This window comes from Glycine soja, chromosome 8 (genome assembly GCF_004193775.1).
Source record: "Glycine soja cultivar W05 chromosome 8, ASM419377v2, whole genome shotgun sequence".
NCBI classification, from domain to species: domain Eukaryota; kingdom Viridiplantae; phylum Streptophyta; class Magnoliopsida; order Fabales; family Fabaceae; genus Glycine; species Glycine soja.
In genome coordinates, this window is record NC_041009.1 from 402,960 (window position 1) to 418,717 (window position 15,758).

Sequence of the window (15,758 nt, forward strand, 5' to 3'; positions counted from 1 at the left end):
TGTAAAACTCACATTCCATATTCACTACATTTCTCACCCATACATTCACTTATTTCTATTTCTCTTAAATTAAATACGTTTTGTTTTGTTTTATTTTATTTATTTATCCTCTATTTTTTATTTTCATTCATCCTATTTCTTTCCTTTTTACCAATCCTATATGGTTAAGATTAATTTCACACTTGAGCAAGTTCATACGCTTGCTATGATATGCGACTCTCAAAGTAAGCCAAAACCAAGTACAAGAACTTTAGGCACCATACATGACTGAGACCATTCTTTCATCTACTATATTATTAAAAAGCATTTAAAGCTTAACTATGGAGGTTATAACAGGCATGAGTAATTTTGAAGTTATCAGATAACTACTGTTCTCATACACGGCTTCGATGATGATACAGGTAAAAAATACTAACACATTACATGGACAGTGCCATAAGTTAGGCTGCCTCGATGGTTTATAGTAGTAGTTATTATAAATTATAGTACACATAAATAGATGACTTCTAGCATTAAAAAAAATACTTTAACCAAGTACACAAGAATTATTATAGTGCTTAACTGATTTGAAATTCTCCACTTGCATGAACCTCTTTGACCCTCTTGTCATACTCGTCTTCTTCGTCCTCCTCTTCCTCCACGTCTTCTTCCCCTTCATCTTCTTCGCCATCCCAGCCAAAACCTTTGACAGGTCTAGATACTGGAGGAGGGTCCCTTGCCTCTCCCACAATCTTCATGATCTCCTCCACACTTTGAATTGAAAAGCTTGGATTGCCTCTCTGGTAATAGACAGCTTGAGCTGATTCAGTCAGCTCTCTTGGAAGATTCTTTAAAAACCATGGGTGGCTCTTAATTTCCTTAAGAGAGATCCTCTGTAAACCATAAAGAGAACAAGGTCTGGCAGTTAGCTTGACGTAAACAAGATATTGATTCCTAATATCAAATGTAGCAAGTGTATTTTCAAAAGCACCATGCTTATGTTTAAAATATTGTCTTTTACTTAGGTATGCATCAAAACTGGAGAATGAACTGAAGACAACATTAGCTGCATCAAAATAGGGAGCTGTATATAGATGGAAAAACCTTACAAAAAATTTAATTAATAAGGACTTAATGGAATATGAATAAAAAAAAATCTGTTAAATTTTCATATAAAAATATACAACCAATAGCCAGCAAAGTTATTCTTCAGAGTCACTACATGGCACCAAAATTGCAAAAGGCAAACACCATAAGTTCTCAATAAAATATGATAAGAATTCTATTCAAATTGTATATGCCTCAAATTTTGCAATATCTGGCTCTCCGACATAAATCTAAGCAAGGTAATATGGAAAGCAGTGCAAGGGAGAGAAAAGAACACCAAATTCAAGTTCTGGTATAAACTGACAAGAGAAATGAAAACAAGAGAGCTTTACCAATCAACTAAACAAGAGGATACCAGATGATAAATATAGAATAGGGGTTGGGTCATGGGTGTAGAATTTCTCACTAGGTATAGCTTTCAGTCAACAGAGTTTATTTTTCCAGCAAAATTTCTTTTGATTATTTTTCATTGACATAATGATTCACAAGAGTTTTCAAGTAAACACAATAACAAAAGTGTACTTCTGGAATATAATACAAACAATGCATGCATGATCTAAAAAGACATGATAGTCTGTCCAAAATGTAATAATAGAAGAAAAAAAAGTAAAGCATTATAACATACCCTTAATGGATTTGCTACAAATATACGAGAAAGGAGGTGTCTGCAGTCTTGAGATATGTGAACATAATCAGGGATTTTGTATTGAACAGCCATTATACGCTGCAGAAGAGGGCAAGAAATGGGGGTAAGATGCTGTGATTGTAATATGAAACAATATGAAAATCAGTATTAAGAGGATGGTAGTATACCTGAATTGTTTTCCTAAAATTCCTAGGGTCATCCTGATCCTCAAAGGGATAAGCTCCAACCAGCATGACATAAAGAGTCACTCCACATGACCATACATCAGCCAACTGAAATAATTTTTAGAATAGAAAATTAATAGAATCCTGAATATATATTGGTTACCAATAGAAGCATATAAAATACTTTTCCAGGAACAAAGCTACAAAATTATAGATCAGCAAGCCTTAGCAAGAAATGAAAACAAATCCCTTCCCCCCTTTCAAAGAAAACAAATGATTCTGACATGCAGCAAGGCAGAAAGATAAAGTTAGCATCCAACACACACACACACATAAAGATGTACGGAACTATAAAGAACCAATTATATGTAGAGTAAATACCTTGCCATCATACTCCCTCCTGGAAAGAACCTCTGGTGCTATATAAGCTGGAGTTCCAACAGTTGATTTTGGTCGTGAATGAAGTAATGATGACTAAACCAAAAGTACGAAACATTCAGAGATATGAAGGCTAAAGTAAATATTATTAGAACTTTGAAAGTAGATGGTATTCATTCCAGTACCTTGGAATAACCAAAGTCACAAATTTTCAGGCGGGGTGCAGGGCTTCCATCTAAAAGGGTATTTTCTAGCTTCAAATCTCTGTGACATATTTGCTGCAAAAAAAAAAAAAAAGAGTAAAAGGATAGGTTCTCACTCTGTATTTCTGAGTACAGGAAATCCAATAATTTCTCAAGAACTTGAGCATGATTATACCATGGCATGACAGTAATGTACACCAGAAATCAGCTGCTGAAAGAAATATCTAGCCTGAACAATCAAATGGAAAAATAAATGAGATATGGCTACAATAGTAATGGTACTAAAAGCAAGAGTGTGAAATAAAGCAGAAAATACTGAGAGTAAGTTGTCAACCTCATCTTCACTGAACCTGCCAGCATTGCATATCCTCTCAAAGAGCTCTCCTCCAGCCGCATACTCCATCACTATGGCCAAATGGGTGGGGGTCAAAACCACCTGCATAACCAAAATCCCATTTAAACAAGAGTACATAATTAATTAGAGTACTCAATAGTCAACACTAAGTGATCCAACAAGTTCACAAATAAGGTCCTTGCCTCCTTGAAGCGAATTATATTGGGGTGCCGAAGGGATCTGTGGTTGATAATCTCTCTTGCCACATTCTCATCAATCTGGAATTGGAGGAGGGGACAAAAAAACTTATAATCACAGATAACCAAAACAATAGCTTTTCAATTTCATATATAAAAAATATAAACAAGAAATAAATAGGAGGATCATGCTTTCCCATCTAGCCTGCTCGGCCTTACAGAAGAATACAAGCAAAGGAACAAGCCATGTGTTGGATTTACTAACTCAAAGATTAAGTGATAATTTTTTTTTATTTCTTAATTCTAATCAGTAATCACAATCAACTCTCTCCGGGAAGGAGCTGCCTCGTATCTAAAAACTAAGTAGTTTATTTCCATTTCCTCCTACATTATTTCTTTCAATCACGTGTAACGAAACTGTGACAAATGCACATGTTTAGATTTTTCACTTTTCACAAATCAGAGCTCCAACCTCACAAGTCCTTCATTGATAATCTCAAATGAAAAACTTTAGAGTGGTAATAAATCAAAGATTAAAAAAAAGGAAAAAAATTAACAAATACATAATTGAAAAGAGAAAGAAACCTTTTGGCCACGCTCGATGTATTTCATGGCAACAAGCTCCTTGGTCTCCTTGTTCCTCATGAGCCTAGCCACCCCAAAATTCCCAGCTCCCAAATCCTTGACAGCCTCATACTTATCCATAATCAAATCCCTCAACTCAACCAAAGCTATGGTTATGGATTACAGAAAGGGGGCTCAAACTTGAAACTTGAAACTCAAAGGGGCATGCAAGACCCTCGTAGAATCACAACACCATTTTACACTCTGATCAAAAGGGTAATATAAAGGTGGTCGCTTTCGCTGAAAAGAAAAACGGTTCTTTTTTCCACACACACATATAATATTGTATTGAGAGAGAGAGAGAGAGAGAGAGAATGGAGAATTATTTAGAGCGGAGAAGAGGAAAGTGCACGTGGGAGAGTGAGAGACAAAGCATTAGAAAATTGGGGTGGGATGGGATCCAATCAATGAACATGAAGAAGAGGAAGAGAAAACCAGCTTGAATCCAGTTGATTGTGAAAATTAGTCAGTGCCCTTTTGGTTTTTGATTTTTGAGTTTGTGAATTCACACATGAGAACTGAAATTGAGATTGGAAATTTGGAATGGGATCTCTTACAACGCCGATGCTGTAGGGGACAGGACAGGGACACCTTTCTCTTCATTCCTCAATCTTCTTTGTCGTTTTCACAAGCTACCTTTCCTTCTTTTTATTTTTTAATTTTAATTTAACAGCATCTTTTCTTTCTTTCACTCGCCCAAAAATCACTCCACCCTTTAATTAATTAATTCATCAATCTTAATAGGTAATGCAACCCCCGTATATACATTAGGTTGGTCATGTGTAAAATTTTGGTCCATCTATCCTTTTATAAAGTTTTATTAGGTTGCACTACTTGTTTAATTTTTAGTGAAAAATAGGTACAACGATGAACATATTTTTGTTATGTTTAAATTGAACCTGTATATAACTAGGTGAAACTACTTGTAATTTAAAAATAATCATATCATTGTTTAAAATATAGAGATTTTTTACTGAATGTTGTAAAAACAATATCATTCCATAAGTAAATTAATAATTTACAAAATATTTCATGTAAATAATGTGTTTTAAGCACCATCCAATATTCGATAGTATATTTCAGAAAGATTAATTTGTAAAAAGAAAATGTTATTATTCTTTATAAATTAAAATAATTTTTTTTATAATACACTTAATTGACTCTTATTTATAAAAATAATTAATGATATCATTAAATCTTATTTACCAACTAAATAAAATCAAACTCGATTTCAAAAGATCATATTCAAATATAAATCAATTTTCAAAATTGATACCATTGATAGACAATGACAGAAAAAAAAAACTATTTAAGAAGTAATGATGTCTTTTATTAAATATTTATTTACTTAAAAATAGTAAATACTTTTTCATACTTTTAATATAACAAGATTTTCTATATTGTGATTTACTAAAATGAATAATTTAAGAACATTTGTAAACAAAATACTATATTTCATTAAATAATTTTATCACTTAAAAATAGATATAAAATAATTTTTATTTCTAAATATATTGATTAAATTTGAGCATTTTTTATTAATATGGGTCAAAAAGGGAAATAAATGTGGATAAGTAGAAAACGCGTTGACCGATCGGGGTTTGATCCGGTCGGCCATAGCCGACATAGAGCAGAGCAACACCGTCGTTTGATTGTGATTGGCAATTAGCTAACTGACACTCCTTTCCTCAAACACTATGGAATCAGTTACTACTTACTGCTGTTATTGTAAATAGTAGTAAAAAATTATGTATTATTTTTTTATTAAAATATAATTTTCGTCTCTAATTTTTAAAAAAAATTCGTAACAGTCCATTTATTTTTAATTAATATATTTTATCTTTTATTTTTTTTAAATCTCACTATTTTAGTCTTACATCTTTTAATTGAAACATGTCTTTTTTACTTTTAAAAATATTGTAATTTTAGTTTTGTGTGATAGATTTTAAATGTTAATTTATATACTCAATAAACGTTCTTATTTATTATCAACTTAATAAATGTTTTTTAAAAATTATTTAAATCCCAACACACTTAATTTATTAAAAAAAATAAAAAAAAGTATAGAATTAAGTCTAAAATTAAATAAATGATTAAAATTATATATTTTTTAGAATAGGAGATTAAATTTTTTAATTAAAAATTAAGAGAATTATAATTATAATTTTTAAAAGTGAAAGACAAAATATTTCAATTAAAAAAAAATTAAAATTATAAATTTGAAAATACAGTAAAACGAAAATTACATTTTAATCTATTTTATCCTAATGTTTTGATTCATTAGGAAAAACAGTCTTATTAATTTGGAATTTAAAGAAAAACGTAAAACCTGATCAATTATACTATATATAATTATTCTTTTTGTCACATTTTAATTATAATTTTAGAATGTTTTATGGCTCAAATTATTTTTCACAAAAATATTAATTATTTTTCTATAAAAAAATTCTCAAGAAGAAACATGGATAAATGTATATTAGTATGTAGTAAAATTAAAACCACTAAAACTAAAAACAACATTTTAACTATATTTGGTTATTTTATTATAAGAATTGGTATAATTATTTAGTATTTTTTTATGATTTTTTTTCCGAATAGTATTTTTGACGACATTGCTAATCAAAATATTGGTTAAGGAATTGAAAATAACGTGAGGTTGCATTTAAGAATCTTAGGAAAATGTATCATTATGCATTTTAAGTAAAAAATTAATTTCTTTGACAAATATTAATTCGCTAAGGAAAAAAGAAAAAGAGAAAAATATTTAATTTAAATACCTAATTTTTTATAGTTTTTAAACATATTTTTATATAATTTTAAAAAAAAAATATTTTTCAAATTTGTTAACTAATGTTGTTAGAGTACTAATGATTAATGAGAATTATTTTTTAAAATGTGTGTATTATTACCTTAAACAATTAAGAAATGTTCAGCGTTATTGTTCTCAATCTATGTGCAACATCGTCACACTCACACGTTTTCACCACATGCGATTGTCAGTCATCATGTGTCATCTCTCAATTTTTCATGTTCTTCCCACTCATTGCCCAATCATTTGCTTACATTTATTATCTTCACCTATGATATGGTTCACTTTTTTTTCTTCTCATCTTTCGTTATGGGTCTCTTGACTCTCTCTCTCTTCCATTCATTTGTTTTGAGTCCAGCCTACACGGCTTGTATTTTGTCTTAAATTTAATGATAATTAGTTAAACTTGTCCTCAAGGGCTGAAAGTATAAGATGGTCATAAATTAGTTTTCGATAAAAATTTAATTTTTTTCTTAAATTTATAAAAAAGTGTGATAAATTAATCTTGTAGTTAATTTAATCATGAATTGATATATAAATTTTGTTGCTTAATATTAAATTTATTCTCGAAAATTATAACTTATTATCAAATTATTTCTTAAAAATTATAATTTAATGACAAAATAATTTCGTAATTTAATGACATAATTAATTTGTCACACTTTTTTTCACATTTAAGAATTATATTTGTATTTTTTTAATTTTCTGAAATCAATTTGTTACTCATCATACTTTTGAGGATGAATTTGAATATTTATCCTAAAATTATATAAAAATCATTAACTATGATTAATATATACTAATTTAATATAAATCATAAATTTTGTATTGTTGTCAAAAGACATTTATTTTTAAAAACGAATCAATACTCTAATTATTTTAATCAAATGTTATCAAATCATGATTTATATTTGTACGTTTAAAGATTTCAAACAATGCATTCACATGATGATCCAATATAGCAGTAATGCATTAAAAACCTTCATTAGCATTTTATGTTTGAGATTATTTTTATGTAGAAAATGTTATTTTAGGATTTGTCAAAGTCATATGAAGAATAAATGAAATCCATAGTCTAAAAGATGTTGATGTAGACTTATTATGATGAAAGCAATGACTTTCTTACTCAAGTACAAGACACATGATCTTATTATCATGAACTTTGCATGAAAAATGGACGTGCATTTATTACAAACATGTTTCAACAAATTCAAGAAGAAACTTTAAACAACGAACTATCTACGCAAACTATTCTTTCTTGTAAAGCTTTACGTAGTTTTTTCTAAAGATACAAAGCTTTCAAAAACCTTGTATATCATGTGAGAAGAGACTAAAAGTATGAGTGATATATTTGTCTATTAAATGATCATACTTTAGTTAGTAAACAAACTTCCAACAAATAATGTTGATTTGTTTAGAGCTAGCAGTGACTTGATAGGACAGAATATTAGGATTTAAGACAAGTTTCGGATAGAACTTGCAAGTGTAAGAGATAAAAGTGATATTAAACAATATTTGTAACTTTGATAAATTAGTAAAAACTTGATGATTGCCAAGAATTGAATCAATATAAATTTTTAGTGTGTTTTTTTCATGTTTGACTTTGAAAGGATTTTGAATTTGTTTTTAAATTTTATATGTTTTTTTGTTTTTCAAATAAAAGTTTTTTTTCTCATTGTCTAATACAATTTGTATCAAAACCTCTCTAAGTGTTTTAGAGATTTATATTCATAATACAATAAACATGTTTTTTGATTTTAAGAAAAAAAATAAATTTCTAAAAACATAATTCAATTTCTTCTCTTACGTTATTTGTTTATAAGTGTATTTATCTTAATTTAATAAAAAATTAAGACTAATATCTCACTATACTAAAATTTATTTGAGAGATTCGTTTGTTCTATAGTATTTTTTTTTATACACACAAATTTGGAGATCGAATCTCTAACTAATAAGGAGTAAGATTATTTATCTATAATATTGTCACACTGTATTAGTAATATAAAATAGATATACAATAAAACAACATAAATCATTAAAAAAACAAAAAAAAGCAGCATAAAAAATATATTATTGCTGAGTTTGTTTAAATTAAAAAAAAAACATCTTAAAAATAAACACTTTTAATATAAGTAGTTTTTTAATAAACATATAGAATTTACTTTTTAAGAAAAACAAAAAACTATTTATTTTAAATAAAAATACTTTAGAGAAACACAATATAAAATAATAAAACTGTTTATTTTATCAAAAAACACTTATTTTAAGAAAAAAATTTAAACAAAGGATGACCTTGCAACTTTTCTTTGTTTATTGGAATGCCATGATATGAGATTACCTCCAAGGAAGGTGCATGATATTATTGATATATGCTGAAGTTAAGGTTTTGTCATCACTCATCAGCATTGCCACCCCAATCAACATCTGCAAAAGCAGGAATATGTATATATGTGGATTTTGGTGTTTGAAGCATGACACCAAAGTTGATAGTGTTTTTAAGTAGCAAATGAGGTGTTTTAAGTGCTGACTGCCAAAGACGAAGTGCAGTAAGCTTGTGCATGAATTGAGAGTTTGTTGATAGGGAAAGATAAGTCAGACCTTGTTAGATTCTAGCTATTGAAAAACACCAACCATTTTCCTATAAAAGTTATCATCTATACGGCAACTTAACCATCATGGAGTCGAAATGTGGTTGTAGAGGAAAGTGGCGTGGAAGATGAATATTCCAGCCTCTCTATTTCTAAGTGCTTAGATAGGCAGATCATTGTTTGTGATGCGACGATAGTTTTGCGTCCGGTTGTTATTCTTTCGGCATGGAGAGGAAAAAGAAAAAGTACAATTAGTTTAACGGGAAGGATTCAACAATACGCAGTTTACACATACCCCACGGTACATAAATCATGTATCACATTTATTATATTTGTTACAATGAAAACTTTAGAAGCAAATCGATCTCGTAAAATTTTGATTTAATTCATAGTTAATTTTAATTAAAAATAATTAGATTTTTTAATTTTACTGTTGTTTTTAATGGAAAAATAAGAATTTTAATATCATTTTAATATTTATTTGACCAGCAAAAAGAAGGAAATTACAAGTGTTTTTGAAGAATGTTGAACCCGTCCAAGTCTAGCGCAAAAAAGACCCACGAAGAAGCCTAAAAACGTGTTTAGCGCAAATTCCAAGTTAAACATGTGATCACGGTCATACTTGCTAAGCTTAGAAGATTCGCTTAGTACGAGATTTGAATTTTAAGTTACCTTGTACCTATAAAAGAAGTATCTTAGAGGAAAAAGACACACTACTCACAACTCTTCAATGAATACATTCTAAGTCTCAGTATCTAAAATAGGAGAAATCCTTTTTATATTCATTATCCCCTTCTCCTCCTTTATTCATCCCTCTTTTTCTTTTATCCCCATCAACACCTAAAGTATAAAAGTTCTCATGACTACTAAAGGTTAAACCCCATGGTTAGGAATAAAGTGATGTTTGTTTAGCTTGTTTCATGCATCTTTATTTTTAATGATTTATTATTTTATTTTTGTAAAGGAATTTGGGAGATAAAATATATAAATTAGGTTCTTCATGCAGAAAACTAAAGATTAAGTATCATAATATATGTGAATAGAAACCGAGATAACATTAATTAGAGAAAAATGATTAAAGTTGCATCACAAGTAGTTTTAACATATTAGGCCCCAACATATTTTAAATTTTGAATTTATCTTTAAGCATCCAAACATATTATCATTATCTTTATCTTTTACCTTAAAATCTCTAATTTATTTTATCTTGTACTTTTTTATCTTTAAATCTCTTATCTCTTTAAATTTTTATCTTATTTTCTATCTCTCTTTATCTTTAATTTTAAATTTCTTATCCTTCTCATCCTTTACTTTCTTTAAATGTTGTATCTACAATTCATTATCTCTTTTACTCTTCTCTTACTTTAAAATTGGGATACACATAAACTCAAGTACGAACAAAGTTAACGTGAATTTGACACTCGAACTTTGAAGTACTTATGACAATTTGATGTACTTGCGAATGAGTTAACACCTAACATTGGTTATCACCTTAAAAGTATATTTTTCCAAAACTTGATTAACAAATTTAAGACTCTTTTTTTTACTGCATACTCTTTCTTATATTGTCCAAACTTGATAGAGTAACAAATTTAAAAAATTACTCTTTACTTTAACAAGTTATGTTAGATATTAATTTTTGTCAAGAATATTTAAAAAAGATAAAAGAGTGGAGAGTAAAAGGATCAAAAACAGAAGTTGAGAAAATCATGGGCCATCGTGTTCTATAGTTGAGCCCACTAGACAATTGCAAAGAGGTAGGGGCTAAGTTCTACTATTGGTAGTTGCCAAGCATACATACATAGCTCTATCCTTTCTTTTAACACCGTATTTTTTTTAAGATAAGAGGGTATTGTTAAGGGACCAAACAAAAGTGTTGGGTCTTCTTATCTAGTATATATTGACAGAGAGCACGTGTGTATGATCTGGATGATCCGGATTCCGGTCTTTGATGGGAATTTCTATTCTCACCTCCAAATTTGTTTATTGACATCTCCTAAGTGTGTTTTAAATTTTATTTTGCAAAAATATCCTTTTATGGAAACATGATTTCGTTGAAAAATACTCAATGGAAAAGAGGGAAAGTGGGGTGCTGGGAAGTGAGGAGTGAGGGGAAGGGGAAGAGGAAGGGGGTGTAGGAAAATAGGAAAGGGCAAGAGTGTCTTTTTGTGTATTTTTGAAAAGTAAAGAGTTGAGGATAGCAAAAATGGGGGGAGAATAACAATTCTCTCATTGGGGCATTGGTTGGTGGTTTGATATTCTTTGGTGCTGTGTCCATAAGAAAAAAATGAACATTTAATCAGAACATGGATAGTGGAATGTTTTATTCTTATTGGCAAAATAAATCTAATATCTTGGTGGTCGTGTGGGCCTAAGTAGAACGCTTTAATGGCCTGGATGGAATCATAGGTACAGCTAGACATTCACAAATGACAACAAAACAGAACACAGACAGAAGCATGCAAAGTGCAAGTGTGCAACGCATCCTTGCTTGCTTTTAGGTAACAGTAACAATAATACCGTAGAAGTACCAATCACATTCTCATCAATTTTTAACGTTATTCCTTACCATATTTTGTGGTTGCGTGTATTTATCATATTTTTATTCTGCTTAATCAAAGCACCATTCTTTCCACCAAAAAAAAAAAATCCTTTGAGCTTTTTTTTTCTTTCTCCACACTCAAAAATGGTATTTTTGGGTAAATTTAACGAAATGTCACAAATTGTTCATGACATTGTATTATTATATTAATGTTGTGGTTAGAATAAAATAAATTTAGATTGGTTGAAAAGGAGTGAGTTGGGGTTGGAAAGTGAAGGGGTGAGTAACTGGTAAGTAGGACCATGATACGTTGGATAATTGAGAAGGTGTAGCCGGCAAAACCGCCGATGATTTGCCTAATTACAACGTTACATTACCAATGTACAGAACAAAACGGGTCCCATCTTTTACGTTAAGGTTCCCCATTCCTAGCTGGCACGACACGATCTTCTCTTACACCCCCTCCACTACACTACACCTTCATCACTCTTTATAACCCCTGTCTCCCTTAAACACCCCCTTATCTCACATTCATACCCTATTACTCCTTATTCATTCACCACCCTATCCAACATGGCTGAGGAGACTCCAAACCAGACAACCACACCACCCCCTCCTCAAGAGTCAGTGGTGCAAGTGGAGGAAGTGGTGGTAACCGATGTTCCACAGCCCGACAAAACAACAACTACAGTTCCAGTTGAAAGAGATTCGCAACCTCAACCTTATGAGCCAGAGAAGAAGAAGCCCGTTGAGGAAACCGTCACTCTCGAGACTCACCTCTCCAAACCCAACAATGCTGACCACACCAACAACATCCCTGAATTCATTGAAGAAAGCACCAAACTTTCTGACCTCCCAGAAAACGAAAACAAGGCTCTCCAAGAGCTCAAGAAGCTCGTTCAAGACGCTCTCAACAATCACCACTTCTCTTCCAAACATGATAACAAGAAGCCACCACAAACAACTGCTGCTGACAACAAGGAAGAACAACAACCACAAGAAGTTGTAACTGAAACTAAACCTGATGCTGCCCCAGCAAAAACCGAAGAGGAGCATGTTGAAACAAAGAAGGAAGAGGAAAAGGAGGAAGAAGAAAAGGAGCAAGTGACAGAAACGAAGGAAGAAGAAGCTGCGGTGGATGATGATGGAGCAAAAACTGTGGAGGCCATTGAAGAGACCGTTGTTGCTGTTTCTTCTACCGTTCAGCCTCAAGCTGAAGAGAAAGCTTCAGAACCAGAAGCCACCAAAGAAGAATCTTCACCGCCACTTCCACCTGAAGAGGCTTCCATTTGGGGGATACCGCTGCTTGCAGACGAGAGGAGCGATGTGATTCTGCTTAAGTTTCTGCGCGCGAGAGAGTTCAAGGTGAAGGAGGCATTCACCATGCTGAAGAACACGATCCAGTGGAGGAAGGAGTTTGGGATGGAGGAGCTGATGGAAGAGAAGCTCGGGGATGAGTTGGAGAAGGTGGTGTTCATGCACGGCTTTGACAAGGAGGGTCACCCTGTGTGTTACAACATATATGAGGAGTTCCAGAACAAGGAGTTGTACAAGAAGACTTTTTCTGATGAGGAGAAGAGGGAGAAGTTCCTGAGGTGGAGAATTCAGTTCCTGGAGAAGAGTATAAGGAAGCTTGATTTCAACCCTGGTGGCATATGCACCATTGTTCATGTTAATGACCTCAAGAACTCTCCTGGACTTGCCAAGTGGGAACTTAGACAAGCCACCAAACATGCCCTACAATTGCTTCAAGACAATTACCCTGAATTTGTTGCCAAACAGGTACTCCCTTGCACTTCTTACAATTCATTGTTGGAATTTCAAAAGTACGAGTAGTTAGTATTCTAGATTGAATAGAGAAGAGATATATTATATATCCATTGCATTGAGATTTTGGGAGGATTTGTGGTCTTGGTTATTAGCTCGTTAACTCTTTTGGGTGCTCCTAAGGATTTGAATGATAAAGTGCAAAGATTGAGATTGAGATACAACACATTCAATGCACATGCTAATCAAATTCAGATGTATGTTATTCTAATTTTTTGTTTTATTGGTTCAGGTTTTTATTAATGTGCCTTGGTGGTACCTGGCAGTGAATAGGATGATAAGCCCTTTTCTTACTCAGAGGACTAAAAGCAAGTTTGTCTTTGCTGGGCCTTCCAAATCAACGGAAACCCTTTTGAGGTGAGGACATAAAGTTTCAATTTTTGCCCTTTTTCTTTGTTGTTTTTAGTTTGGTTTGTTGATAATTTTGATTTTGATTTTTGTCCCTTTGCACTTTCAGATATATAGCTCCGGAGCAGCTTCCGGTGAAGTACGGTGGACTAGGCAAAGATGGGGAGTTCGGAAATACCGATGCTGTCACAGAAATCACAGTGAGGCCGGCAGCAAAACATACTGTGGAATTTTCAGTTACTGAGGTTAGTTTTGCTTTGCTTTTTTGTCCGAGTTTATTGGTTTTGAGAATCCAAAGAATGAAGCATTGGAATGGGGGAAATCTTTCATAGGATTCCTTTCTGCTCAATATTATTATTATTCATTGTTTGCATATTTCTCATATTTTATGCCACAAATTGTGCTGGCCTGAAGAAGAATTCAGGAGCAAATAAATAAAATAAACACAGAAAGGGTATACTCCAATTGGGAAAAAGGAAAATAAACATAGAAAGCAGTTTCTTTGTTTAGCTATCTGTTGCTGGGAGGTCGGAATATTTAAATTTTATTTCATATAATTCTCATTTCTCAATATTGCAATAGCCAAATTTCTTCTCTCTGTGTTTAGCAAACCAATAAAATGTGCGGACCACTTTGACGTTTGATTAGTTAGGTTGTACAAAAAGATAAAGTAACCTTGAATATTAAACTTGTCAGATATTTCAATTTTACCTCAAAATGATTGATGAGAGAAATTCATGTTAAATCAAGTGCCACCAACATTTAGGAAGGATTTATAACCATGGGAAAAACATTACACAGAAAAAAGAAAGAGGCAGTGGGTTCAAGAGGAGAACAAAAGTCCTAAAAGGACAAAAAAAATTCAACAGCCTATAACCTCTATCAAGTCTTGATAACTACCTAACGATGTTGATTTTGACATTAATGTCCATTCATGTATAGGGTTACATATTTATGCTCGACATCTTTTAGTTATTATTAGGAGCAGTTATAGGACTTTAACTCTGCAAATTAAAGCCACGTGTGGCAATTAAATCCTATACTGTAGCTTATTATTACAATTGATGAATAGATAGAAGACTTGACGGGCAAGCTTGCCTTGATGTATATGGTAGAATGGTTTTTTAATGTTATTTATTAATTTTTGTGTGTATGAACGTGCAGAACTGCTTACTCTCTTGGGAGCTCAGAGTAATAGGATGGGAAGTAAGTTATGGCGCAGAATTTGTGCCAAGCTCAGAAGGAAGCTACACAGTAATTGTCCAGAAGGCTAGGAAGGTTGCTTCATCAGAAGAACCAGTTCTTTGCAACAGTTTTAAGGTTGGTGAACCTGGGAAAGTTGTTCTCACTATTGACAACACAAGCTCTAAGAAGAAGAAGCTATTGTACCGCTTGAAGACCAAGCCTTCCCTCTCTGACTAAAATCATTATTGTTATGTGTATGTGCAAGTGGGAAGAGGAAGATCACTACCTGAATTGGTTGCTTACGTTCCTGCATCAACTTTCCTGCTGTTCATATATGAATATAAAGTTTTTCTTTTTTTTTGCCATTTTGTTTCAATGATTATTATGTTTTCTACCATATTATATAATTTTATATATACCTCTTTCTGTGTTTTTGTTGGTATGATTATTTTAATAGTTGTTGTTATCACTGAAGAAAAATATCAAGCTCCTTTTTTCAAATTGGGGGTATCTTTTGAGTTGTTGGCTGTTGCCCTATCTGTATGTTATAAATATAATGTAAAATTTTTGTGGGGTCTCTCTCTATCTCTGTCGCTCTGTCTGTGCCTAAGCACGAAGTGAGTTTGAGAGCTGTCATGATCCGTGTTCCCACCAGGGAAAAAAAGCGATGTGAATGTTTATCATGGCTCTGGACTTCTGTATTAATATGTCACATTGTGGTTGAGAACTTGAGATTTAGATCAGCTTTGCTTTGCTTTCTTGCCTCAACCAGGAAGGAGAATTGGAACTTTTGTCTGTCTACTTAAACACAATATCAGTTTGGTGTG

General features: G+C 32.0%; 2 protein-coding genes across 2 annotated transcripts; one reads left to right on the forward strand and one right to left on the reverse strand.

Moving 5' to 3' along the window:
- Nucleotides 1-264: 264 nt before the first annotated feature.
- Nucleotides 265-4,333, reverse strand: LOC114420953 (serine/threonine-protein kinase SRK2A). The gene is made up of 9 exons (XM_028386675.1): nt 3,594-4,333; nt 3,015-3,089; nt 2,812-2,913; nt 2,653-2,706; nt 2,460-2,552; nt 2,278-2,370; nt 1,900-2,004; nt 1,712-1,810; nt 265-872 (listed from the first exon to the last, which is right to left on the reverse strand). Exons 1-9 carry the CDS (start codon nt 3,711-3,713, stop codon nt 558-560), a joined length of 1,056 nt encoding a protein of 351 aa, XP_028242476.1. The 5' UTR covers nt 3,714-4,333; the 3' UTR covers nt 265-557.
- A 7,696-nt stretch (nt 4,334-12,029) lies between these two features.
- LOC114420955 (patellin-3-like) lies at nt 12,030-15,508 on the forward strand. The gene is made up of 4 exons (XM_028386676.1): nt 12,030-13,353; nt 13,631-13,755; nt 13,856-13,991; nt 14,911-15,508. Exons 1-4 carry the CDS (start codon nt 12,145-12,147, stop codon nt 15,166-15,168), a joined length of 1,728 nt encoding a protein of 575 aa, XP_028242477.1. The 5' UTR covers nt 12,030-12,144; the 3' UTR covers nt 15,169-15,508.
- Nucleotides 15,509-15,758: the final 250 nt, after the last annotated feature.

What these genes read in the sequence shown, in the direction of transcription:
- LOC114420953 (XM_028386675.1), bottom strand. Translation starts at nt 3,713, where the DNA reads ATGGATAAGTATGAGGCTGTCAAGGATTTGGGAGCTGGGAATTTTGGG. An exon ending in ATTTTAGGAAAACAATTCAG is followed by an intron (nt 1,811 to 1,899) that starts GTATACTACCAT and finishes CCTCTTCTGCAG; the next exon opens with CGTATAATGGCTGTTCAATA. An exon ending in TTGTAGCAAATCCATTAAGG is followed by an intron (nt 873 to 1,711) that starts GTATGTTATAAT and finishes TATGGTTTACAG; the next exon opens with AGGATCTCTCTTAAGGAAAT.
- LOC114420955 (XM_028386676.1), top strand. Translation starts at nt 12,145, where the DNA reads ATGGCTGAGGAGACTCCAAACCAGACAACCACACCACCCCCTCCTCAA. An exon ending in CTGAATTTGTTGCCAAACAG is followed by an intron (nt 13,354 to 13,630) that starts GTACTCCCTTGC and finishes TTATTGGTTCAG; the next exon opens with GTTTTTATTAATGTGCCTTG. An exon ending in TGGAATTTTCAGTTACTGAG is followed by an intron (nt 13,992 to 14,910) that starts GTTAGTTTTGCT and finishes ATGAACGTGCAG; the next exon opens with AACTGCTTACTCTCTTGGGA.